We start from the raw sequence: 27,853 nt of genomic DNA, 5'->3' as shown, positions 1-27,853 counted from the left end.
CATCCCTTCCTAACCGCCCCCCACCCCCCACCAAGAGCACTGCAATCAGAGCCCCCAAGCCACTTGTCTAGTGCTTGGGGCTGTTGTATGCCAAAAAGTACCTGTTTGTGACTGGTGTTGATTTTCAATGCCAGCTCCACAAGGCTAAGGGCATAAGGAGAACCAGGGCCCCTCCTGCTTCCTGGACAGCTCTAGGCTCTTGGTTTTTCCCTCTTCTGGTCACCACGTGCCTGAGGGTGCTGGTCCCAAGATTTCAGAGAACAGTGGGGGCTACATTTATTTCTTCAATCTCTGTGAAATGCTTAAATCTAACTTTTATCAGAGTCATAAGGTCTGGCTATGTTATTAAAGGAAGGGTGCCTTGGTGGTTACTATCCCTTGTGACTATGGCTCACTCTCGAATATCAGGGAAGATCACAAAAACAAGGCTGAGTCCTTAAGAAAATATTCTGGAAGTCAGAACAATGGCTTTAGCATTATTACCAAAATAATTTTACCACGCCCCTCAAAGATGTCCACATCCAGAACCTGTCAATATATTAGGGTACCTTGCAAATGAAGTTAAGGCTGTTGCTTATCAGCTGACTCTGAGATGGGGAAAGTTATCCTGAATTATCCAGAGGAGCCCAATATACTTACAAGTGTCCTTAAAAGTGGAAGAAGGAAGAGGCACATGAAAGAGAACTGGGACAGCATCAAACAGTGAAAGAACATCCTGATTTCTACCAATGAAACTGGAAAGCAAAGTCTATCCTAGCACCTGCCCTTTTTTAAAAAATTATTTTTATCAACATACGATGTATTATTTGCCCCAGGGGCACAGGTCTGTGACTCATCAGGCTTACACATGTCACAGCACTCACCACAGCACATGCCCTCCGCAGTGTCCACAACCCCACCAGCCTCTCCCTAACACCCCACCCCTCAGCAAACCTCAGTTTGTTTTGTGAGATTAAGAGTCTCTTATTGTTTGTCTCCCTCCCAATCCAATCCTGCTTCATTATTTCCTTCCCTAGCCTCCAAACCCCCTACCCTGCCTCTCAAACTCCTCATATCAGGGAGATCATATGAGAATTGTCTTTCTCTGATTGACTTCTTTTGCTCAGCATAATACCCTCTGGTTCCATCCACATTGTTGCACACCTGCCCTTTTTAAGTGCACATTTTTGAGTTTCCAATTCCTTATGTACCTTTCACCAGAACTCAAACCCAGCCAGCTGCTGGTGTTTTTTTTTTTTTTTTAAAGATTTTTTATTTATTCATTTGACACAGAGAGATCACAAGTAGGCAGAGAGGCAGGCAGAGAGGCAGGCAGAGAGAGAGAGAGGAGGAAGCAGGCTCCCCGCGGAGCGGAGAACCCGATGCGGGACTCGATCCCAGGACCCTGAGATCATGACCCGAGCCGAAGGCAGCGGCTTAACCCACTGAGCCACCCAGGCGCCCCAGCCAGCTGCTGGTTTTATCTCGAAACTACTCCTGGCGCAGCCTTCCTAATGGGACGCAGTGGGGTGCAGACAGGGCAATGCGCAAGTCACCTCCCGCCCCTCCTTCTCCCATCCCCATCCCACAGTTCCGTCCTCCTGCCAAGTCCCACTCAGGAGAAAAGGTGCCCTGCTTCCAGGGCCTCAAACACCATCTCACCTCACCATTTTCCCTAAGTGCTGACAAACAAAATAGTGCTGACCAACAGATGATCCTAATATGAGCATACACTGTACAGTGGCTCATAAAGTCCTTCTCAAACCTTGACAAGGTTATGTCCCGCTGGGCGTGTTTTTCTGATGAATTCACGAAGGTCATCTTCTGGAATTCCCACACATACCCACCTCCACAGCCTTATTCCCAAGAATCAAAAACTAGAAAAACTCTAAACATCCCGTAGTCTCTGGCACTGGCCCTATGAACTCCAGCCGCACACTACCACACAGACGAATCTGAGACATAACAACGGGTGAAAAAACATGCACTAGATGATTCGTTGATAGATATGCTGTTGAAAAGCTGGATTTCTGGTGTTAGACGTCAAGACAGCAGCTCCCTTTGGGAAGGAGGGAGACAGCAGATCTAGGAACACGGGGGCTTATGTGGTTCTGGCATGTTCTACTCTGACGTGGGTGATACTTACAGGAGCGTGTTATCACTTTGGGATAATCGCTAGGCTTAATGCACTTTTGATTTGTGGACTCTGTGTATGTGATCTCAATTAAACTTCACTTTTTTAAGTTTAAAATACACATATAAAATGATAAAAGCAATCACTGGTTCAAACTATGAGTTCTCAACCCATCCCTACAGTATCATAAAATATACACTAAAAACCTTGGATTGAGCTCCTTTTCATCAACTTTCTGCCACTCTGCCTTTCCTCCCACACCATCAGGTAGGATCAAGACCTTCATTGCATAGACACGTTAGGTGGATCAGACACAACAGGAATTCGAAGTACTCTGCAAAGAATTCTGGGCTTTACAAAGGCAAAGAGCATTATTCCAAGAGCAAAAGGGAACTCCTTGCAATACAAGTAGGTATTCATGAGACAATACTCACACAAGAACTTAAACCTTATTTTTTTTCCTCTAGGAAAAAACTAAAAAAATGTATTCAACTTTTATCAAAGCCCTTCTGTGTACCTATGGCGGTAAAGAGATGAAAAACTGTGCAGTGAGTGTTATGATAACAGGAGGTAGAGGAAGCACAGAAAGGAGTCCCGTGGGACGATCAGCAGAGTAGGAGGTGAGGGTCAAGACTGAGCAAGGTCCCCCACCTCTAGGTTGAGAGATCATTTGGGGAAACTGCCCATTCAAGTACTGACCATTTCCTTGACTTCTTTCATAAGTTTAGGTAAGATCCCAATCTCAATTTTTATGCTACAAAAAGTTTAAAACTTCTCCCCAAAGTTTTAACTGTTGGTGTAGTTTTGTGTTTTTTTTTATATTTTTCTTATTTATTTATTTATTTATTTGAGAGAGAGACAGCATGAGAGGAGAGAGCATGAGAGGAAAGAAGTCAGCGAGAGAAGCAGACTCCCTGCTGGGGAGGGAGCCTGATGTGGGATTCGATCCTGGAACTCCAGGATCATGAGATCACGACCTGAGCTGAAGGCAGTCGCCCAACCAACTGAGCCACCCAGGCGCCCTGTTGGTGTAGTTTTATAATGAAGTCCCCCCCCCTTTCAGGGTAGCATGAGGAAACCCAAATAAAGGGAAGGAGCTTACATTTCATTGTTGTTGTTGCTGTTAAGTAGGAGAAAGTACTGGAAAGATAGAACATTATACTAAGCCCCCCAAGCTTATAGATATCATGGCATATAATTTTGGGGTTTGGGCTTTTTTTTTTTTTTTAAGACTCACAACCACAGTGACAGGAAGGTAAGAATGGGGCAAAGATAAAGGACAGCACAGCACCCTCTTCTCCCCGGCACAGATACCACTCAGCACTGCCTCCTATCCACTAACCCATGGTAAATGCAAAGTATTGAGTTCTCAAGAACTTGGAAAGTGGAACCCATCATGTCAATGTGGATTCTAAAGGGCCTTGCCTATATTTAGAAAATATCTGGCATACTATGAGCTCACTTGATAAATATAGAATGCATTTGAATTACTCCTGTCTTTTAAAAGAACATTGGCTCATTTGGTTCCTTTCTCTTCACCAAATCCCTGGGATGAAGAGAATGAAAAAGAGGGAAAGTTAATGCCATTAGATAAATGCAGTCCCCTCACCTGAACTGAGACAAGACAGGATTTTTCCAGGGAAACTAACCACCATCCTCTCTAACATCAGGACACCACAAGATGATGAAAATAGCCATCACCAGGGAAGAAAAAAAGATGAGACACATGTGAGCTCCCCAGATAGATTTGACATCCATATCCTGAGTGAAACCAGACTTCCTTCTCAAGCTCCAAGAGAGGGGACTGGGTACATGTCTCCTGCAAAAGTGCTTCCTCTTTATACCGTAGAGATAACAGCTCCCACTTGGCAAAGCAGCGGTCATTTGTACCAGCCCTCTCTAGTGACAAAAAGACATCAGCAGCTAAAGACCGGCCCTCACAACCTCCCCGTGTGGTTCCATGGTCAGTGACTATAACATCCATCATGATTAACAAGGATAAAGACGACATTTTATACAAGTCCAAACAGTCTCGGTGAGCAACGCAGAGGACTGACAGCAAACTTTTATGGGTCACTTCAATATAGATGTGAATAATGATACTGACAGGTGATGAAAAAGTTCTGGAACACTGAACAATTTTGAATTTTGCTCCTTTGTGGAATCTCTCCACCACAACTTATAAGCATTAACACCTTTTTGCATAGAGGACAAAAGACAGACACTAGAGGTGCACAGGTGACCTAACAGTGGCAATTCTCCGACAAAGACACTGAGAGCCAAATGCAGATAACATCTATAGGATACGCTCTGAGAGTAACCCAAAACGTTAATATGGAATTTCCCAAGGTCAAGAAGAAGTTCAAAGAATCGAAAGTGGCGGCCAAAATCTGCATACAGGAGGAGGAGGCATCCTTTGGTCTTTTCTTTAGTTCACAGAGTAGCTGTGATGTGGCCTGCCAAAACTGGAAAAAGGAACACCGTAATAATGAACCCCTTCCAGGAAGAGCACGAATGAAACGACTATCTACAGCAGCGACTACTGCCAGAATGCCCTGGCCGGGGTCTTTCAAAACTAAGAGCTCCTCAAGTGTCCTGCCGTGAACCATGGACACCCACTTGCTTTTCGTCCCTGACAGAACAGAACAGAGAATGATCCCGGCTATTCACTCATAAGGCTCTGTCAGGGACCATTCATTCACTAAGGATCAACCACTTCAAAGACCTTGGAGACCCATGATATTACAGAAGAAAGCTTCAAAAACAGCAGGATGGGAAGACCTCCGTATCCCTCCTTCCTCCCACAGTCCCAAGCTTGGGTCACACCCAATCCTCTTCACCTCTGCCTCCCACATTTCACGCCATGCCAAGGTTTTTCACGTACAGGCACTCCTGAGTTCATGTCCTTCCTCACACCTGTTACAGAGCCATCCTCCAGTGACCTCTCTGGCTAATCCACGGCAGACACTACAGCCAGATTAATTTTCTAAGGCAGGGGGAAAAAAAAAAAAAACAACAACAATGTTCCTCCCACTTGAAATTCTCTCTTGGTTTGTTCCATCATTGTTGTTACAGAAAATATCAAAAATAGAGCTCTGTGAGAAACCCCCAGGGACCCCCATTATCCCCCTTCAATAATTATCCCTTCATGGCCAAACTCACTACCTCTACACCTCAACCCACTGAATAATTTCAATCAAAGTTCAGACGGTGGAGTGCCTGGGTGGCTCAGTGGGTTAAAGCCTCTGCCTTCAGCTCAGGTCATGATCCCAGGGTCTTGGGATCGAACCCCGCATCAGGCTCTCTGCTTAGCAGGGAGCCTGCTTCCTCCTCTCTCTCTCTGCCTGCCTCTCTGCCTACTTGTGATCTCTGTCTGCCAAATAAATAAAAAATTAAAAATTTTTTAAAAAAGCTCAGACGGCATGGGATTTCATCTGCGAATTCTTTTTAACATCATTCTCCTTATGGAACTATAATGTTTTCATCACAGCCTCCCAATTCAACAATCATCCTTTGCTACCACTAAGTTTCCGGTCAATCTCAGCATTTCCATGATTCGCCTATACACCATTTTTTGCTTTTATTTACATTTTTTTTTAAAGATTTTATTTATTTGACAGAGATCACAAGTAGGCAGAGAGGCAGGCAGAGAGAGAGAGGAAGGGAAGCAGGCTCCCCACTGAGCAGAGAGCCCGATGAGGGGCTCGATCCCAGGACCCCGAGATCATGATCTGAGCCAAAGGCAGAGGCTTTAACCCACTGAGCCACCCAGGCGCCCCTACATTTTTTTTTTTTTAATCAGGATAGACACAGGCCAAACATTTTTATTAATTAGCATGTTTCTTAAGCCTCTTTTAAACTATAGTTTCCCTCTGTATTCCTTTCTCTTTTTTTCTATTTTGCTTTGTCATAAATTTTTGGAATTGTTTTGTTAAGATCTTAAGTGTTTAACTTGGTTTTTCAACCAATCCTTACAACCTTTTATTACCACGGGTCTCCATCTAGATCAAGTTCCAATCCAATCATATCCTAAATGTGGTCTTTTTTTTTAAAATACGTCCTAAAATTCTTTGATATTTGTCCCTTCAAGCAGAGCAATTTAATTCCACTCCCTTTGAGGGTACATCTGACTTAGACTCATTTCTAATGAGGAGAATACAGTGGGAGTGAAGGTGTGTATTTTCAAGGCTAAAGACTACAAAGGCTCTGTGGCTTTCTCCTTGCTCTCTCCAGCAGGAGATCGCTGATCTTGGAGGGAGCCAGCGGCCATGCTGTGAGGACCCTCAGGCGGTTCTCAGAGAGCTCCATGCTGAGAGGAAGGGAAGCCTCCTTCTAACAGCCAGGGGAGTGAGTAAACTCCAGCCCTAGTTGAGCCGCCCTTGTGGAATGGAACCTCATGCAAGACACTGAGCCACAACTCTCTGGGGTTCCTCATCTATAGAGACGGTCAGACAATAAATGTTTACTGCTTTAGGCTGTAGAGTTTTGAGGTGATCTGTTTTACACAGCAGGGGGTAAGTAATAGCACACACCCTTCTTCAGGGTTCACGCTCTCACTTCCTTCAGGCCTTTGCTTGAAGGCCATCTTCTCAGGTGGGTTTTCCCTGACAGCCTATTAAGATCACCAGAGCCCCCACGCCATCCTACCCCGCACCCACCCAGCACTTCTGGCCCCTCACTGCAATTTTCACCACAGCAATTGTCATAATGGTTTAATTATGCCAAGTGCAATTGTCTCCCTCCTTGGAGACCGTGAACTCCAGGAAAGCACACATTTTGTTCATCTGCTCATTCCGTACCCAGCATGTGCGGTACCTAGCATGCGCCCAGTTTAAAAGCTTGGGGAATAAATGATCAAGACTGAAGGGCTTCAAATGCCACAGAATGAGTAGAACACTAAATACACATTTTGATATTTTAGCTATCTTTGTGTCTACAAGCACCTCAAGGAGGCTTAATCAATCTCCTCCCTCAGTAGATTAAAAGAACACAAAACCTTGAAACTCCCCTAAAGTAGGCAATCTTAAAAATAAATAAATAAATAAAAGCTAACTTAAGAATTGTTACATCTCCCAAAAGCAGCAGAAATTGGTCCCATCGTATGTGTTCTTTGGCGGTTTGATTAAATAGGGTTTCAGGTGATTCGGTCATTACCTAAAATCATCCACGGGCCAGCTGCCCCCCCGACTTTGTGTCCCTCGAAAGTTATAGCTCATCCATCATTTCAAAAGTTCCTTAAAAGCAGAACTGGATCGTGTAGCTCTTAGTACCCCTTGCAGTGCCCAGCTAACAGGGCAAGCTATAAAAGTTTATTAAGAAACTGTCAGAATTGCTAGTGCCTCAGGCTATCCCGTCGCCTTACCCAAAAGCACACTGGAGGCACACCCACGCACACACACCCTGTAACAACATCAGGGTAAAAAGTGTCTTCATTCAGCAGATGAAGCCTCTGAAGCAAATTTATCTACTAACTTATTTTTCCAAAGCCGTGTTTGAGCTGAAACCTTAGCCACCTCTTTGACTCACAACATTCTTGTCTGAATTATACGGCTGCTACCAAAAAAAGAAAGAAAAAGTTCCTCCTTTATCTGACTTCTGACATATGGTTCTTACTAACAACCTATATATACACATCACAGAGGGTCAAACTGTAACAGGAGACGGTGATATTCAAGATGAATGCTATCGCTTGTAAATTACTTCACAGTTTATGTAAGTAGTAATGCAAGAAAAAAATAATTGCGATGCATGGTAACCTGACTCTTGATTGCCAAGGCATGGTTCTACACAGAATTGTTCTTTGTTTTTAAGATCCACACCAATGCTGGAAAAGAGATGTCTAGCTAAGAGATCATCAAAGCTTTGTTTCATTTCAAGGACACACAGTTCCATCCACGTTCCGGCCCAAAAAAGCACCATTATCTTTTTAGAGAAAAGGTCAGTAAAGCACAGCTCACAGGCCAAAGTGGGCCCACAGCCTGTTTTGGTATGAGCCACAAGCTAAGAATTCTTATACACTTACATTTTTTTAATGGTTGAGGGGGAAAAAATAAACAAAAGAAGAATAGGGGGTAACATGTGAAATTTATATGAAATTCAAATTTCAGTGTCTATCAATAAGTTTTATTGGATCGGTCACACCCGTTCATTTACGCGTCGTCTGTGGCCGCATCTACAACAGCAGAGTTGAGAAGCTACAACAGAAGCCATCACAAAGCTGAAAATATTTATTACCTGGCCCTTTGCAGAAAAAGTTGCCACCCTCTACTTCAGGGCACCGATGTGAGTCCTAACTGCCTCTATCTACACCCTAACATGTGTGAATATTATCCATTTATTAAGGGTTACATATTGCATAAGCACTCTGTACAGCCTCAGTTTCCATATCTGTAAAATGGGGTTCATCATAGTACCCACCTTATGGGGTCCCTGTGAGTTGTAAATTCAGAATACAGGCAAAGCACTTGAAAGAGTCCCTGACACAGAGTGAGCCATGACTACGGATTCGCCGGACCTGCCAATCCTTGTCGCGGGCTGCGTTCTCCAAAGGAAATGCTAGCAACATGGTCAGCTTTCCAACTAGCCCCTGCATCTGCTTATCACGGTAGAACAGAAGGACAAGAAGAATTAGAGAGAAAAATGAAAGAAAAACAGAACGGTGAGGAGGGAAGAAGAAGAGAGAGGAAAAAGTATGAGGACCCCACTCAGCTGGGACAGTAGGTGGCCTGCTTGAAGGGGAAGTATAAATTAGGGTAATTTCATCTATACTAGCAGATTAAATAACTCCTGTGGGCTGCCTGGATACCAGTCACCATGTGGAAGCTGTCTCCAGGGGGGGAAAGTATTCCAAATTCCCAGCAATGACTTACAAATGAACCGCTGGGTCAAGCCCATTTTCAAGTGGAGAACTTCCTGTATTTTACATTCCTAGACAAATGACAAGTGAGAGTTGCAGTACATTCTGTATCTTGTTAATCTGTGTCGAGGAGCTAATTAGAAGGAAACAATGGACGTAAGGCCGCTGGGCGGTGAGGAGCTGCTCCCCCGGCCGCTCAGAGCAGGCCGGGGATAAGCAGTCTTATCCAGGAGTCCTCATTGTGTGCAGAATGGCACTTACTTCCAAACGCTAAGAAAAAACCACGTTCCCATAAATAGAACACAAGCTCATTCACCAAAAATGGACCTGGGTGGCAACTGGGACGTAAACATGGTGTTACTAGAAGAGACACTTAACCTGCTACCGAGGTTGAGAAATGCTCTTTCCCAGGGTTCCCGCTCACTTGAATACCTTCTCTGTGCAGCGCGGTGTTCCTGCCATTTCCATGTGCCTTTGCAAACTTCCCTCCTGTTTCTCTTCTTAAATTATTTCAAAACTCTAGACACTTCCCCCGCCCCGCTAAAGAAGAAGAATTTTTTAACTCACGACTGCATCGCAAGCAGCTATCTCTGGTATCCTGTCTCACCTTGATTCCCCTAGTCCTCTCTAAGGCTTTGGTTTATGTTTATGGTCAGTCTTCCCTGCAGAAGCTAAACACACCCACCAAATATGGTTAAGAGACTTGATGTGTCAACCTTAAGACAAGAGAAGACGTTATTATCCAAGTGATTTCAGCAAATTGTGCAGAACAAGCAGAGTGACGGAAAGCCATGCATCCAGGACAATAATGAAGGTGCTCCTGAAACACTCACTGAGAATGAATCTGCTGGGACAGTCCCACTGAAGGCTTCGGCTTGAGGGTCAAGGTCATCTGGGCCACCGGACTGACTCGTGGTAGACTGTCTGCCTTCTTCAGTGAAGTGCGCTTTGCTGCTTGCTCAGGAGGGAACCAGGAGGAAGCAGCCCCGGGACTCTGACCTCCAAAGCCTGGTGACGAGGTGTCCTGGGCAGCTATGGTTTCACAGGCTTTGCCCTTGGTCCCCGGTTTACACACACAGAGTTGAGGCCGGAGACACATCCCTCCATTCTGGCACGGTGGAACACAGCTTGCTGCAGAAAGACAACAGAAGACACGACTTTGAAGAAAAGCTTTGTAGGGGCACTTGGGTGGCTCAGGGGGTCAAAGCCTCTGCTTTCAGCCCAGGTCAAGATCTCTGGGTCCTGGGATCGAGCCCTGCATCAGGCTCTCTGCTCAGCGGGGAGCCTGCTTCCCCCCTCTCTCTGCCTACTTCTGATTTCTGTCAAATAAATAAATAAAATCTTTAAAAAAGAAAAGTTTTGTAGACTTCACAAATTCTTCCAAAGCCTTCACATTAGCACCAGTATTTTTTCCCCCAAAATAAAACTGTATTTAAAAACATGATGAAGGGGCACCTGGGTGGCTCAGTCAGTTAAGCAACTGCCTTCGACTCAGGTCATGATTCCAGAGTTCCCGTATCGAGCCCCACATCAGGCTCCCTGTTTAGCAGGAAGCCTACTTCTCCCTCTCCCACTCTCCTTTGTGTTCCCTCTCTCACTGTGTCTTTCTGTCAAATAAATATATAAAATCTTTTTAAAAAATTAAAAAAAAAAAAAACCCACAATGGAGGGGTGCCTTACTGGCTTGGTTGGCTAAGCTTCCAACTCTTGGTTTGGGCTCAGGTCATAATCTCAAGGCCGTGAGCTCAAGCCCTGTGTCAGGAACATGATTAAGGTTCTCTCTGTCCCTCTCCCACCACCACTCACACTGCCTCTTAAAAACAAAAAATACTTTTAGACAAAACAAGATGGCAATGACAACGATGACGATAGCTCATATTTATTAATGACATTCTCTGTGCTAGGCACTGTTCTCATGAGGTATTGACAAATTTAATCCCCCTGCAACTGCTGTAAGTAGATGTTTTATTTTGCCTATTTAACTGTTGGAAGAAACAGACACCCAGGGGTTATGTAACTTGCCAAAGGTCACACGATTGTGAGTAAACAGAAGAGCTGGGAATTGAATCCAAGAGACCTGGCTACAACATCATCATTCCAACCACTCTATCATAGTGCCGCTCAGAAATGCATTAGAAACAAAGGAAAAACTTAAGAAAGTGCTTTGCCCTTCTTCTTAAACTGTGCTCTGTGTCAATTTTAGGTATCCAAATAAGACTCAGCAAAACAAACAAACAAACAAAACAAAACAAAACAAAAAAACAAGTTCCACCTCAAACCCCCAAAGGTGCAACAGACTTCATCTGACATAAACTATCAGAGCTTGGAGTGACTGAGAAATGTAGTCCAACCCACTTTCTTGTTTTTACAGGGCAGAAGGATGCACAGATGGAGAAGGATCCAACACTTTCATACTTTTGTTTTTAAAAGCCAGGGCCCTGTACACCATTCCTCATGTTACAACGGGAGGCAACCAAAAAGAAATGAGCTCTTTATCTCCTACCCGATAGGATGCAAGTATTCCGAATCACTGACCTGAGCTAAGTGGATTTCATCGTAGGCAAGGTACTAGAGTTGTCTAGCGGTTACGGACTTAAATTTTATTAGGTGTATTAGGTTGATGTTATAGGCTGATGGACAGGATTCCTTCAGTTTCTTCTTTATTTGTCCAAATGCTCTGATTTACGCCAACTGATTTTTTTATCAGTCCACTTTTAACTTTAACTCTTGGTCCTCAGGCAGATCACACTACAAATCTCTATAAAATTCAATGCCGGATTCAGAACACATGAATTTTTACAAAATAGATGAGGGACATGAACCAGAGGAGGCTGAGTTATGGAGAAGCTGAATGACCAAGACCTAAAAGCCCTTCAACCTCCTAATCCTCTATAAAAGAGAGAAGATACTTTTCCCATTGTCATACAATATGATTCATATTAGTGATAGCAAATAATGATAAGAAATGACCATCAAGTGTCAGAATACTAGGCTGACAAATTTCCCAGAAGTGTGAAAGGATTCTTAAAAAGCAACGAAAAATGCAGTCAACTCCTTTGATGACCTTGGGGAAAGTTATTTAACTTGGCCTCTGCACCTGTACGTGTTTGGGGGCAAGAGGAGGGCAGTAACTGCTTTTTTCTAAAATGGTCCTGAAGAGCTCTTACCAAATTAGGCTTCCAGAATTCAAAGCCCAAAACTATGCACTTCCAGGGTTCAGGATTCTAACTTATCAGCATGTTCTTGGCCAACTGATGACCACTGGGTCCCTCCTCCGCCACGGTTATTTATGGAATGTCACAAGAATGGAAATGGGCTCCACCCAGAGAGCACAGAAGTAGCCACGAGGGAGAACAGGACTGGGCTTTCGAAGCTGCGCCTGCACCAGAGATCACCCCCCAGGCACTCTCACGTACACATTCTCTTCATGCTTTCGATTAGAAACATGTTTCATTTGAACATCTGAGAATGATTTCCGCTTCTCCTCCCAACCAAGGTGTACTGCAAATGTCCCTTCATCGAGCAGGAAGGCTGCACAGAGCAGCTGACAAAAGCTGGTACCTAGATAGGGGCCAATCGTGTAATCTTCCAGAATACCACTGAGAGTATACAACAAGAGCCTGCCTTTAGGAGGAGGACGTGGATGGATCGGAAGTCGTGATGGGTAGAGATTTTTTTTTTAACTCTTCAAATTTGGTAGAGTGTGGGAGGCAGGGAAAAAAATTTCAACAAATTTACAAAAAATGTTCTACTGTAAGAGAAAGAACGTGTTATATAGTAGTGTTTCTGGATACACTATCACCCTTTTGCAGTAAATGTAGAAAGAACAGCATGGAGAACGACTAGGCAATGTTCTCTTCCACCTACCCCAGGAACGCTCTAGAAGCAGCTTCCTGGAGCACGCAGACAGTCGGGGCTGGCTCAACCTGGGGCAGGGAGTTCAGGGGACACAGTCCCTAATTGCCAATATAAGCCCCTCACCTGACATGAAAAGACAAACAAAACGCATGTCCTGCAACCACATTTTATCAAGCCATTTTTCCTCGGAACTGGGACTTCACGCAGGCGTGGTTCTTGCTTCCCAAAGTGTGGTGCCGGGACCCAGCAGCCGCCTGCGGAAGCCCTCTAGGAATGCACATTCTCGGCCGCCCTGGGGCCAGCGAATCGGAAACGGCAGTCCAGCAGTCTGACTGTCTCTACATGAGGCAGATGCATTGTCAAGTGTGAAAACCACGGACAGGCATACAGTGTTTCGAAACTGGCACTCTTCCACCAGCCAGTCTTCGAGGATTTTTTTTTTTAATTCCACTATCATTAGCATACAGTGTTATAGTTATCTTTTTTTTTAAAGATTTTTTTTTTAATTTATTTGACAGAGAGAGATCACAAGTAGCAGAGAGGCAGGCAGAGAGAGAGAGAGAGGGAAGCAAGCTCCCTGCCGAGCAGAGAGCCCAATGCAGGACTCGATCCCAGGACCCTGAGATCATGACCTGAGCCGAAGGCAGTGGCTTAACCCACTGAGCCACCTAGGTCCCCCCAGTGTTACAGTATCTTCAGGTGTAGAGTATAGTGGTTCAACAATTCCATACATTAGGAGGTATATTTTTATAAGGGCAAATTTGGTGTTTGCACACTACAGCTGCATTTATTTTATTGAATTCTTGCTGTGATAAATGTGTTTGTTTTACATTTTTGCCCTTTTATTTTTAATGCAAAAAAATTTAAAAGCTCTCCCTAGGACCAAATTCCCAAGATGATTATAGGTCTCTTCCAAAAGTTTATTTGTCACCATTTACTTCCAATGTAAAAATCTGTAGGCAATGTAAAAAAACGGTTATTCTAACCAAGGTGCTGAAGTATGTGGAATATTATAAATAAATGTTACAGAAGCACTTTAAAAATACTTTTTCCACCAGTGGATTCTGCATTGGCCCAGCCAGAAGTGGTTCAACACAATAAGTAAACACTACATCAAGATCTTACCAGCAGCTTGGGCCTAGGTTCTCAGGCTTAGCCGCCCATTAGAATCGCCTGGGGAGCTTTTAAAACTCTCAAAACCCAAGGCTAATGCCAGGCTCTGAACCAAAATCTCTGGGGGAGGGGCTCAGACATCAGTTCTGGTTTTTGCTTTTTGCTTTTTTAAAGTCTCCAGGTAATTGCAATGTGCAGCCAAACTTGAGCAAAATCCTAATCCAGACTTGCTGACAGACTGGGTTTCGTAAAATGCAGCTCTTTGGACTTTTTCTCCTTCATTCAAAAGCTTTCAGCATTGTTAGCTGCCCATGAGACACATTTAAGACCCTCTACACCTGCCCGGACTCCCTTTCTACCCCTACTGCCATTGGCCCGTCTCTGCAGAAGCCCACCACTCCTTGCTTCTGCATACGGTGCCCTGTCCTAAAACACAGGCCTGCAAGCTCGGACTTGTGCAGAACGTCCTCCTTCCTCTGAAGTCCTGCCCACTCCTACCACAACCTGTTCATCGCCCAAACTCCCACGCCCTCCCATCATTCCTATCACAGTCCCCATGTACGGCGGCCGCACATCATTAACCATCTCCCAACAAGTTCTCTCATTTCCCAAACTGCATTATCCGCTGAGGTCAGGTAATTGGCTCGTGCAGAACTTTCTGCAGCCTGGAACGTCAGCTTTAACTGCATCTTGGTCAACTAACTGGTGTGAAAGCAGCTCCACTCCTTTCCAAATTATGCTGCAATCTGAGGACATCTGTAAAGAATATAATCCGTAGGCTCCTAATCTGTTATGTTACAACCATCTACACCTCCAGGCTTCATTTGCATGTGGCATCTTTGATCAAATCTCCAATCCTCCAAAGACGTTTTTAAACAAAAATCAGTATTCAAATATACTCTGCTAATGTAGAAGATCTGTAGTGGCATTTAAACAACATGTGCTTGGGTGCACCTGGGTGGCTCAGTCAGCGAAGCCTCTGCCTTCAGCTCAGGTCATGATCTCAGGGTCCTGGGATCGAGCCCCACATCCGGCTCTCTGCTCAGTGGGGAGTCTACTTTCTTAACGAAATGATTTCAGAAGCCCAATGTGTTCCAAAAAGAACTCTGAAGGGATACGACTCTCCGAAACAAGCTGGTGAAGGACTAACAGAAAAGAACATCACGATGCACTTACGGTATGAGCTGTGGTAAGTTACTAAGCCTCCAGTGGAAAAGCATGTTAAGGGGATTTGCCTAAGATGTTCAGATGCAAAACAAACAAACAAGACCTTCTGTGAGGAGCCTGCACGAGGAGATGGTTCGGAGACCTACAGACTGTCCCCTGAACCTTTACCGGCAGGTGAAGCTGCACGGGCAGAGAGCAGAACACCAGGAGGCCAGGACCTGTAGCGAGTAAATTTCCAGTCCTGCCCCCACCAAAGTCAGGACATTCAGCAGGGTCCCCAGAATTAAACTCCTTTAAAGAGGATAGCAAGGGAGGTGGGTGGGGGTGGGCTAGATGGGTGACAGGTATTAAAAAAGGACACCTGGGGTGCCTGGGTGGCTTAGTGGGTTAAAGCCTCTGCTTTTGGCTGAGGTCATGATCCCAGGGTCCTGGGATGGAGCCCTGCATTGGGCTCTCTGCTCAGCAGGGAGCCTGCTTCCTCCTTTCTCTCTCTGCCTGCCTCTCTGCCTACTTGTAATCTCTGTCTGTCAAATAAATAAATAAAATCTTTATATAAATAAGTAAATAAATAAAAAAGGACACCTGATGTGATGAGCCCTGGATGTTGTATTTAAGGGCTGAGTCACTGAAGTCTACTCCAGAAACCAATACTACACTGTAGTTTAACTAAAATGTAAGTTAAAAAAAATAAATAAAGAGGATAGGAAGACTTCAATGTTAATATCAGGCAAGAACAGTACATGAAAGGAAACTGACACACATATCAGTTAAGAACACAGATACAAAGTACCTAAATAAAATATTAGTATTTGAAAAACAGAAGAGCAAGCAGAATTCCAGAAATACAGGATGGCTTTAATGTCAGCAAATCCTGTCTATGGAATTCCCCGTGTTAAAAAAATCAAACGAGAACTTATCCCAATGAATGCAGAAAGTCTTCCATTAAAATCCATCACTACTCATAATAACAAAAATTGTGAGCCAACTAGGAATACAAGGGGATTTCCTTGTTCTGGTAAAGAGTACCTACACCAAATCCCACAACAAACAGCATACCAAAACCTACAGCAAGTAATAGAAGGAAGCTGTAGAGGCCTTCCTATCAAAGTGGGAGACCTAAGGTCTAAATGCCTACCATAACCTCCAATAGCTAATGTTGTGTTGCAGGTTCCAGACACCAGGACACATGAAGAAAAAGAAATGAAAGGTCTCAGAACCAGAAGGAAGACACAAGTTTATCATTATTTTCAATTTAAGTAAATTTTCAATTTAAGTAAAATGTCTATGTAAATACAAAGACTCTACAAACTATTATAAGCAATAATGTGGAACTGGTTCAAAGATAGAGAAACAGATCAATACAGTGTAATATAAAGGTTAGAAATGGACGAAAACATAGAGTCTTGCAACAAGATGGTGACACAACAAATCTGTAGAAAAGCACTGGGCTACATAATGGCCTTGGAAAACAGACATTCACCTAAAAGAATTAAAATCTGAGCCCTACCCACATAAGAAATATACATTCTAGACCTTTAAAAACTTTAGATGAAAATGTGACAGAACCTCTTCATGATTCGGGGTAAGGAAGAATTTCTCAAACCTGAAACAGGAAGTAAAAATCAAAAAGGATTGATGAACCTGACTATATCCAGAGAGAGAGAATCTTAAGTAGACTCCACGCCCAGTCCAGACCCCGACGTGGGGCTCAATCTCACATCCTGAGATCACGACCTGAAGGAAAATCAAGAGTCAGATGCTTAACCAACTAAGTCACCCAGGTGCCCCAAACTTGACTAGAACATAATTTAAAAGACACTACATACAAAATTGAAAGACAGATGACAAAGACACTTGCGATAGATTTAACAAAGGATTATAACCAGATAGATCAAGAATTCCTAAAAATCAAAGGAAATGCCCCCAAAATGGACAAAAGATATGAATTAGTTATTCACAGATCATGAAATGGAAGTGACAAATAAATGTGAAAATATATTCAACCTCTCCCATTATCTGAGAACTGCAGACCAAAACAACATTGGGATGCAGTTCTACAGTCCAGAGACTGGCAGTAAGTCTGTCATCACCCGGTGTTAGCAAAGATAGAGGGAGATGGGAACTCTTACATAATGCTCACGGGTTATTTTACATTCAGCTCTGCAAAGAGCAGTTTGGCAGTGTTCAGTAAGGTTCTAATGTGAAAACCCTAAGGGCCGGCAATTGCACTTCTAGACTGTCATGTATTCAAGCAATGTTCACTGCACACCAAGAACAGTAGGAAAGTACTGGCATTGATAAACTGTGGTATATTTGTACAATGAAATACTAGACAGCAGGTAAAATCGTGATCCAGGTCTACAGCCAGCCGCATGGAGGGATCTTGAAAATAACATTCACAGGGAAAGTAAATTACATGATGCTACTTTGTGATACTCTTTTTGATATGATAAAAGTATCCATGCAATTTTTAAAATATATAAAATGCTAATCATTTTTAGACGTAGGAAATCAACAAAAGCATAAAAAGGTACTGGATTCACACTAAATTCGTGACCGTGATCACCTCTTAGAAAGCAGCAGAAGGGGCACCTGGGTGGTTCAGTGGGTTGAAGCCTCTACCTTCAGCTCAGGTCATGATCCCAGGATCCTGGGATCGAGCTCCCCATCGGGCTCTCTGCTCAGCAGGGAGCCTGCTTCCTCCTCTCTCTCTGCCTGCCTCTCTGCCTACTTCTGATCTATGTCTGTCAAATAAATAAAATCTTTAAAAAAAAGAAAGAAACAGAACAATACTAGAGAAGAAAATAAGTCACTTTACTGGAGTTTTTTTCTTAAAGGAAAGAAGAGCAGCAAATAAGACAACGAGCTTACCTGTATTCGCTGTGTGTAGTATATACATTGGGATTTACGACTGTACCCTTTGTACTTTTCTGCATACTTTATTTTTCAAAATCAAAATAATTTTTAAAAAACAACGCGACAGAGGCAATTAAGAACTAAAGGCAGTGAACACCTGTTCCTTACACAGGGGGCGAGGCGGGGCTCACGAGGACGAGAGAGGTCAGAGTCAGAAACTGCCGTCATGATGATGAGCTCAGACCGCAGAGCCTGGGCTTGCGGAAAGCTGACATTAAGACAGGGGTGAAGAGGACATACGACAAAATTTTACTGTATCCTGGAGGCCAGAGCAAGCCTCTGAAAACATCTTTTCGTCATTTGAAACAAATTCTCAAGTTCTATCCTAAACAAATACTCGCCTATATCTTCCCTATTTGATTTCTACTCCGGTTGACAAGTGGATCCTAATGTTCTTTAAAAGTTCGACGACTGTATTTTTAGGAAATAACCCATGCCCTGAGGTTCAGCCTCTACTGCTTTTAATTCTAAAAAAGTAACTCTTCGTTATATTTAAAACTCGTCCCGGCCCACACAGGGCCAACAGGAGGACTCCCTACCCCCTCGCTTTTCTCTCCAGACAAGTTGTAGCATGTCTCCTGCATGTGTCCCGCAGAGAAATGTGAGTCTCACTGTGTCTTCTGTGATCAGAGACAGCAGGTGAGAAATGGCTTTGCTGTGTGTGTCTTCACAGTAATTCCCAGCTGCCCTTTGAAGTTATTCAACAACACTAAGTGATATCAGATCACAAGAAACCTAGCATGAGGTCACACATTTTAGTCTAACTCTGTCTGCTCCTTGTACCAAACCCAAATAAATGCTGTGTTTGCCTTGCAAATGTCTCTGGGTCAGCGTCCTCCGAATCCCTCAAGAGCGAAAAAACATTAGCATAACATCCTGATGCCTTTTCTATCCAGCCTCATGGAATAAGGAAGAATTCCCCATCACCGCATTTTCTGGTAGGGGAACCAAGCACCAACACATATGCTAAACCTTGCGGGTTTTCATCTTTAGGGACACCTGTGAGAAGTACCTCAGGTAGGGGTGTGCGGGGTGGGGGGCAGTGATTTATGTGCATGTGTTCAGGCCCTCTTTCCAGGTCAGGCTGCCAACTAGCCCGGCCTTTCTCCCCACTCTTTCCTATCCTGTTGGCTTTTGTCATCTACTCTCTATCTCAAGTGACAACTTACCCAAGCAGACAGTCGGATGGTTGTGCACAAATTACAAAGAACACAAGTCACAAAGGTTATGTGCAGCATCTCCTGGCTTTTTCAGGAGTTTAATGCCTTGATGTCAAGTACTGAGCTACCATCTGCCTAATTCCCCGGGAGCTGTGTTCTGGAAGGTGGAAGCTCTGGAAACCTGAGCTCAGCAGGAGTAGCTTGTTACTGTGTGATTTAATTTAAAATAGGTGGTCAGCAGGGGCCTAGCACAGTCCTCCTGATGCCATCAAGAACGGTGAAACCACTCATGGAATAAAACGTAATTAAGTCGTAATCATATAATGAAAAACCACCAGCAGTTTTGCTGGGTTCTGTTTCTGGCCTTATTACTGCCATTTTATTAACGTTTCTTAACTTTTTTTTTTTTTAAGTCAGTGAGAAAAGAAAAGAAAGCAACGTTAAAGATCTACAGTTTTAGACCATAGAAACACTTCATTTAAAATCGCGAAAGGAAGAGAAAGAACAGAAAAAAGTGTTCCGGAAATGCTCTTACATAGAAAAGATAAAAGGTGTCCTAAACAAATTAAGACCAAAATTGGGACGGGAAAAAAAGAAAGGAGGACAGAAACAGACAATGAAGACAAAAGAAAATGCAGTTAGTAAATAAACCTGTTGGGTAATGTCCAAATTATCAAAAGAAATACAAACAAAAAGGAGGAGCTACAATACTCGGCTAGGTTTTTTTAAAGTCCCCTAAAAGTAATAATATAAATAAAAGTAATATTTTCAGAAAGCAGCTTAACAATAGGTTTCAAATATTTCAGTAGCCTCGTTTCTAGAAATGTATTCTAATAGTCAAAAAAGGAAATAACTAGGCACATACATAAGTCAGCCACAGCAGTGTTATTTATGTCAACGAAAAATCCAAAAGAAGCACACAGGTCGAGTCAAGTATGCTATTACAGCCATTCAAAATTAGAATTTTAATGTCATACTGTTAAGTTTTTTAAATGTGGATACTGTTACTATGAATAAAAACCCAATGTTATTTTGTGAGTTACTGACCCCCTTCTCCAACAGTATGATTTGTTTTGTGCACTAATGCTCGTACATATGTGTGACAAACCTTGAGTTCTGTCACAAGTCTGTGACAAATCTTGAGTTCTACAGACTGTAAACTATTATGCACATATAGAGTATGATTATAATTGACATCTTTACAGTTCGTTAGAAGAAAGACCACGTATTTCTAAGTCATAAATCTGTAATGTGTTTTAATCCCTTCATATTATCCTTCTTCCCTCATTCACACACTAAGACCCACATCCTAGTGCCGTGCCAAGAACTGTGGATAAAAAGATGAAGAGACAAATGTGCTCTCAAGAAGATCAGAGGCCAGTTAGGACAGATTAGTATTTAAAAAAAAAAAAAAATCACTGTATAGTTATGTGCTGGTAAAAAGGTATAGAAGGAATGAGAATTGAGGGGCCCTCGTTGGGTAAATGATAAATATTTTGATGTATTATATCCAGGGGACCGCAAAGGATACAAAGAATTCTTTGAATGGTTTGTTTCCTGGAGAAGCGAGAAAATCCCCCTGCCCAAGCTCACCTACAGATGCAAGCAGAGGAGACTGGGCTTTGGAGCCACACCGATCTGAGTCTGAACCACCCAACCCTATACCCTTGCTGGGTGCCCTGTGGCCAATTGCTAAGTTTGACCTGCGCCTTCTTGCACCAAACACTGAGTGGCAATCCTGCATTCCATTTTGTACCAGGCACTATCCTCTGCCCCGTGACTAGAACGGCACACAAGAACATGCCATCGCCACCCTGGGAAACTCATGGCCCAGGCAGAAGACTGACAGAAGCAGTGATTATCACTATTATAAGCGTTTCAAAAAGAGGATGGTACAGAGGGGGGCCCACCCATATCGGATTTAGAAGATGAGGAAAGACCTCCCTGAGATCATGAACTTAGGACCAGATCTGAAAGCTGAGAGAAGTGGGTAACATATAGGCCTGGCCCTGGAGTGTGGGGCCAAATGTGAGCAGAGAAACCTGCCACAAGGCCATTAAGAAGCAAAATGCAGGGGCGCCGGGGTGGCCCAGTCGGTTAGGCATCTGACTCTTGGTTTCAATTCAGGTCATGATTTCTGGGGCCTGGGACTAAGACCCTCACTGGGCTCTGCACTCAGCAGTGTCTGCTTGAGGATTCTCTCTCTACCTCTCCCTCTGTCCCTCCCGGCCTCATTCTCTCCCTCTCTCTCTCTTTCAAATAAATAAATAAATCTTAAAACAAAAAACAAAAAAAAAAATGAAGATTTTAATGAATCAAGATAGCCATTTGTATGTCTTCATTGGAGAAGTGTCTGTTCATATCTTCTGCCCATTTTTTTATATGACTGTCTGTTTTGTGTGTGTTGAGTTTAGGGAGTTCTTTATAGATCCTGGATATCAATCTTTTGTCTGTACTGTCATTTGCAAATATCTTCTCCCATTCTGTGGGTTGCCTCTTTGTTTTGTTGACTGCTTCCTTTGCTGTGCAGATGCTTTTGATCTTGATGAAGTCCCAAAAGTTGATCTTAATGAATCAAGATAAAAATGGACTCTGCTGGCCCCAGAGCAACTTTTCATTAGCGATCAGGCTCAGCGGGGTGAGGAAGGAATTACCAGCTATTCTTACATCCATGTGTCCAGTACTCTGCCACAGTACAGTTTATTGTGACCAGCAGAGAGGTTATCCCACACATCAGGAACACAACTCTGATGCCCGTCATCCTCCGTGTAACCTACTGCTGCTCCAGATGCCCCAGTCAACCCAGGAATAGGAGGACAGGAGGCGTGCAGGGAGACAAGCCAGCTCTCACGCTGCCAACAAGACTGTCCACAGGTACAGACCTTCTGTACAGCGATCGGCCATATTGTCGGATTCAGACCTAGAAACACTAGTGCCTGTTTGGTTTGTGTTTTGCTATCCCTAACCTAGGAAATCGGATACCCAAATACGGCCACCGCAGTATTACAATCACCTTAGTAGTACAAAATAGAAACATCTTACCCATAACAACAAATGGATAAAAGTCATGGAATGTGATAAGTCATTAAAAAACAATGTTTCCAAGACATTTTTAACGGCATGGAATAAAAAGAAATACATTAAAAAGTTCCTACTCAGTCTGGAACTGACTCCAGTCAGCTTTGCACCTCCCCCTGTCCACTGAACTGGATCTTGTCAGAGTTGCCTGTGGCCTCTGGGCTGCCCGTCTAATGGGCTTTCTCATCCTTGGCCAAGGACAGCCAGTGCTCTGATCCACAGTGGATCAGTCCCGTCCCTCACCGCTCTCTTCCCTTAGCAGAGAGGTCATACACCGCCAGCCCCTCAGTCTCCCTCTGGCTATTTCTCCCCCTTCCTGGCCTCTGCTGAAAATGCCCAAGGCTTGCTTGGTCCTTGGACCCTTCTCCTGGTGATCTCATCCAGGGCCGTGGTTCTGATTTCCACAGAGACTGTGCCCAAAGTTAGATCTAGGCCAGGTCCTTCTATCTGAACTGCAGAGATCCCTGTTCAACTGCCGCATCGACAGCTCCACGTGGAGAGCCAACAGACTTCTCAACCCGAGCATAGCCTGGCTCCCCCGCCCCACCCACCCCAAACTCCACAAGAGGCCCCCCTTTAGCACTCATCTCCTTGGAAAGCACCGCCATTCACCAAGGTGCTCACCGAGTGCATGAGTTTGCTGGGGCGCTATCACCAAGTGCCACAAACTGGATGGCTGGAAAAACAGAAAGTCATTGTCTCAGCTCTGGAGACAGAAGTCAGAGACCAAGGGGTCAGAGTGGCTGGTTTCTTCTGAGCGGTGAGAGAATCTGTCCCACTGCTTCTCCCCTGGCTTCTGGTAGTCTCAGGCATTCCTGGCTTAGAGAAGCTGCTTGGAGAAGCTCTCTGTGCCGTCACGTCTCCCCTCTCTGAGGGTCTGCATCCAATTATCCCTTTCATAAGGACACCGGTTATACTGGATTCGCCACTCTCCCCCACCCCAGTAGGATCTATTCTTAACCGATCCCACCTCCAGTGATAATTTTCTCAAAGGGGGTCACATTCTGGGAACCTGGAACTTAGGACCTCCGCAAGGGAACTAGAACAGGCTAATATTTCAACACGTCACACCCAACTGACATATTTGAGTCTTCTCTTTATCTCATACCACACATCTCATCCATCTCAAACCCTGGGAGCTCGACCTTTCGATACACCCTGAATGTAACCGTATCTCACCACCTTCCCTCAAACCCTTCCTCCAGCCACCTTGTCCCCTGCAGTCTTTGCTCACCAGGACAGCCAGGGGGATCCTGTTAAAACATCACTGCTCTGCTCCAAACCCTCCATGGCTTCCATCTCACCCATGCTAAGCTCTTATTTCTATGGTTGCGAGTCTCTGCCACGTGTCCCCCATCATTTCCCAGCACTCCTGGAGCGCCATACACCCAGCACACTGGCTTCCATTGCAGGGCCCTTGCACTGGGTGCACCCCACTCAGGATCTCCTCCCCCAGACAGTACAAGCTGCCTTCCTCACGTCACTCAGACTCCCCTGTGACCAGGTGCTCCCAAGCAGCAGCCTCTGGGCCTCTCTCTAGTCCCTTCCTCTGCCTCCTATTTCTTCAAAGCACTTATCCCTACCAGACATTTCTCTATTCATTGTCCGTTCTGTTCTTCCCTCCACGGCAAGACAGACTATTTTAGTCACTACTCCTTCCCCCATGGCCTAGAAAATAGTCTGGCACATAGGAGATAATAATTGTTGAAAAAATGAACACATGAATAAAGACTGGGAAGAAAAACATACCTGAATGTAAACATGATTTATTTACCTACGAGTGGTAATATTATATGTTATTAATTTTGTTTATGCCATATTATACTTTCCAGATTTTCAAAAATAACCTGTTGTTTTATAGTATGGCAAAAATTAACAATACTTTTTGGAAAAGCAATGTTAGTTCACTTAAGGGCTTGTTTAAACAGGCTTAAATGTTTAAGGGCTGTAATTTCCACAATCGAAATAGTACGTGAGACAGAGCACCAAATGTGAGACTTTATGGTAACTCTACTATATTGGAACTTACACTTTTTACTTTAAAACTTATTCTTTTATACTATGATTGGGTAATAGGTCTTGTTCTATTATTAACATGTTTAATCTGTTTGAAAGGCTGACTTCTTTTATTTTCATCAACCAAATATCTTAAAACAAGGGAAGCTTTTTTGAAAAATCAGAGCAATAAAAAATGAGTTTTATAAGGCAAAATGACTGCCAACATGAGACTGGAGTATCTGAAACTTGGATTAAAATAAAGGGAAAAGGGACGCCTGGGTGGCTCAGTTGGTTAAGCAGCTGCCTTCGGCTCAGGTCATGATCCCAGCGTCCTGGGATCGAGTCCCGCATCGGGCTCCTTGCTCAGCAGGGAGCCTGCTTCTCCCTCTGCCTCTGCCTGCCATTCTGTCTGCCTGTGCTTGCTCTCGCCCTCTCTCTCTCTGATAAATAAATAAAATCTTAAAAATATATATATATATAAATAAATAAATAAATAAATAAATAATAAAGGGAAAAAAAGACTAAGAAAACTTTACTTTGATTACAGACTGTCACATAGTGGTAAAGAACCCACCAAAGCCAGACAGCCCGAACCACGCCCCTCTGAGATGGTGACTGTGTATCTTTGGGTTTGTTTCTATGACCGTTTTGGCAACTCAGTTTTCCCATCTGTGAAATGGGAATGAGAAAAAAAGAGGGTTTCTATATTGATTAAATGACTATAACCAAGCCCACTTAAAACAGTGCCTGGTTCAAAGAAGCGCTAGACAGGTGTCAGCTATTAATATTATTACCTTATGTACCAAATTCAACCCACATGTGCCCCAAAATAGCCTTCAAGGAAGCTTTTAAGAAACAGATCATATCTCTATCTGGGATATAATTTTATTCCTACTATTAGAACTTTACATTTACCGGGCACCTGGGTGGCTCAGTGGGTTAAAGCCACTGCCTTCAGCTCAGGTCATGATCCCAGGGTCCTGGGATCGAGTCCCACATCGGGCTCTCTGCACAGTGGGGAACCTGCTTCCTCCTCTCTCTCTCTCTCTCTCTCTCTGCCTGCCTCTCTGCCTACTTGTGATCTCTGTCTGTCAAATAAATAAATAAATAAAAATCTTAAAAAAAAAAAAAAGAACTTTACATTTACCTAAAACAAAACAGCCTTTCAGAATGGATTAAATATAAGCAACTACTTATTTCCTCTTTCTCTCCCATACTTAATCATCCAGATTAAGGATGGCAACAAAGTGACAGCATCATTAGGCTAGAATATTACATAATTGTTCTCGTATTTACAACCTAATTTTCTCAAGTGAATAAAGAATCATGTCTACACGAGTGACACAGAGCCTTTAAAAATTACCATTTATAGGGGCACCTGGGTGGCTCAGTGAGCCTTCAGCTCAGGTCATGATCCCAGGGTCCTGGGATTGGGTCCCACATCGGGCTCTCTGCTCAGCGGGGAGCCTGCTTCCCCCCTCTCTCTCTGCCAACCTCTCTGTCTACTTGTGATCTCTGTCAAATAAATAAATAAAATATTTTTTTAAAAAATTACCATTTATTTGGACAGCATTTCTTAAGGTATGTTAGGAGTTTACATAACCAAAAGTGGGAAGACCCTGGAAGACACAGCCCAAGCCAGGCCAGAGCCTTCCCTCGCTAAAATAAAAACACTTGCAAATGTCACTGATGCCCGAGCATCATGACAGAACGCAAACATCGGACAGGCTGTGGACACGGCTCCTGATACAGAGACCATGGTAATTCGGTTCTTGTGTCCTGCACAGAGGAGGTCAAGCCTCATGGTGAACTCTAAGGCCATTCCTCTAATGGAAAGAAGCTGCCCAGCAGAAGATGTATTTGTAAATAATTAGTCCTTCTCTTACTGTGAAATGTGATAGAAGTATTTTCAGCATTGAAGCTGAAATAGAACCGTGGACTCTGAGGGCTCATCAGCATGCAGCTGAAAGGAGCAAGAAAAAGCTCTCTTTTCAAAACCTTAATATATAAAATCAAAAATTGTTTAGAGAGCATTCTCATTTACAAAATCCTGCTGGAGAAATTAGTTTAGTGGCTCCTTTTACCCATATGGTGGGCCTGCCTTTCCATCTGCATCTAAATTGTCTTTTAATTTAAGTGATCTCTAAAGTCTCTTCCATAATTTGTCACCTCTGATCAGAAGTAAAAACTACGTCATTAGGAAACACACTTAAATAATTATTAAAAGCAAGGATTATTTTTTAGAAGTCGTCAATTTTATTTCTCTCTAAAACATTATGCAGACTTATTAAGTGATGATAACTGGGTGTTACTCTTTCCAAATTCTTAATGCTTTTGTTCTTCAGTACGGTCACAGAAGTTTTTAAAGATTTAATCAAAGTAATTCTATTGTTCAAAATGTTCCATATATAACCAACTTCTATTAATAGTAATTTTGTTTGCCTGTTTTCTTACAAAGTGGAACTGCTGAATTTTCTTTTTTTTTTTTCTTAAAGATTTTACTTATTTATTTGACACAGAGAGAGAGAGATCACAAGTAGGCAGAGAGGCAGGCAGAGAGAAGGGGAAGCAGGCTCCCTGATGAGCAGAGAACCCGATGTGGGGCTTGATCCCAGGACCCTGAGACCATGACCTGAGCCAAAGGCAGAGGCTTAACCCTCTGACCACCCAGGTGCCCCGAAACTGCTAAATTTTCTAATCCATTCTGGAAAAACCTAATAAAGAGAAAGAAAATAGGAAATTTTACACAACAATTCTGGAAGCAGAGATTTTAATGAAGCAAAAAATACAATCATGAATTTCTCACAACTACCTATTTAGCAGACTATGAAGTCATTTATTCTTAAGCCACAATCTCCTAAAAATAGTGTATTCCTAGTACCCATTTTTGGGTATTTTTCTTAGATTTCTTCCCATTGCTCATCACCAGCTCTTACTGTGATCAGCAGCAGGCTTCTGCGGAGTGGGAAGGAGGAAGAAAGAGAGAAAGGACTACTGTGGTTCTTTGTGGCAGCTAGTCTCTAAAGATGACCCCAAACAATTCCACCCCTCCTTAGTGGCAAATGCCTCTCTTCCCATCAAAAGGTGGAGTTTATATCCCACCTGCCCACCCCCAAATCTGACCTGGGTCTATGACTGTTCCAACCAAAGAAATGCAGAAGTACCATTCTAAGACCTCTGAACCTGAGCACTAAAAAGGCCAGGAAGCAACACTTCTTCCATCTTGGAACCCAGCCACCAGGTTACGGGGAAGCCCAAGCAACCACCTGAGAGAGACCCGGATGGAGGAGAACTGAGATCTCCAACCAACAGCCCCTTCTGCGCTCCCAACCAGCCAGCCTCCAGCATCATCTTGCCAGCCACACAGGTATTCTCTCTTGGAAGTAAAGCCACTCACAAGCCACCCAAGCTGATGTCACATGGTACAGGAATGAGGTGTCCCTATTAAACCCTGCCAGATTGCAAAATCATGGGTAAATACATGTTTGTTTTCAGCCACGAAGTAGTAGGGCAATTTGTCTTGCAACAACACATTGCAGAAATAGTCTTCCCAAAGAAGATTCACCACATCCCATGCCAGGGCTTCTGCTAATT

At 43.6% G+C, this 27,853-nt stretch overlaps 1 protein-coding gene across 7 annotated transcripts in view; it reads right to left on the bottom strand.

The window, feature by feature from the left end:
- LTBP1 (latent transforming growth factor beta binding protein 1) overlaps positions 1 to 27,853 on the bottom strand; it is a 406,687-nt gene that overhangs the window by 350,765 nt on the left and 28,069 nt on the right. For all 7 annotated transcript variants that reach the window (XM_032352967.1, XM_032352969.1, XM_032352970.1 and 4 more), the window contains exon 3: positions 9,803 to 10,100. In XM_032352967.1, the coding sequence (XP_032208858.1) occupies positions 9,803 to 10,100 (298 nt within the window). The remainder of the gene's footprint in view (positions 1 to 9,802; positions 10,101 to 27,853) is intronic.

Source organism: Mustela erminea, chromosome 7 (assembly GCF_009829155.1).
Source record: "Mustela erminea isolate mMusErm1 chromosome 7, mMusErm1.Pri, whole genome shotgun sequence".
NCBI lineage: Eukaryota > Metazoa > Chordata > Mammalia > Carnivora > Mustelidae > Mustela > Mustela erminea.
This window is presented reverse-complemented; position numbering and strand designations above follow the sequence as displayed.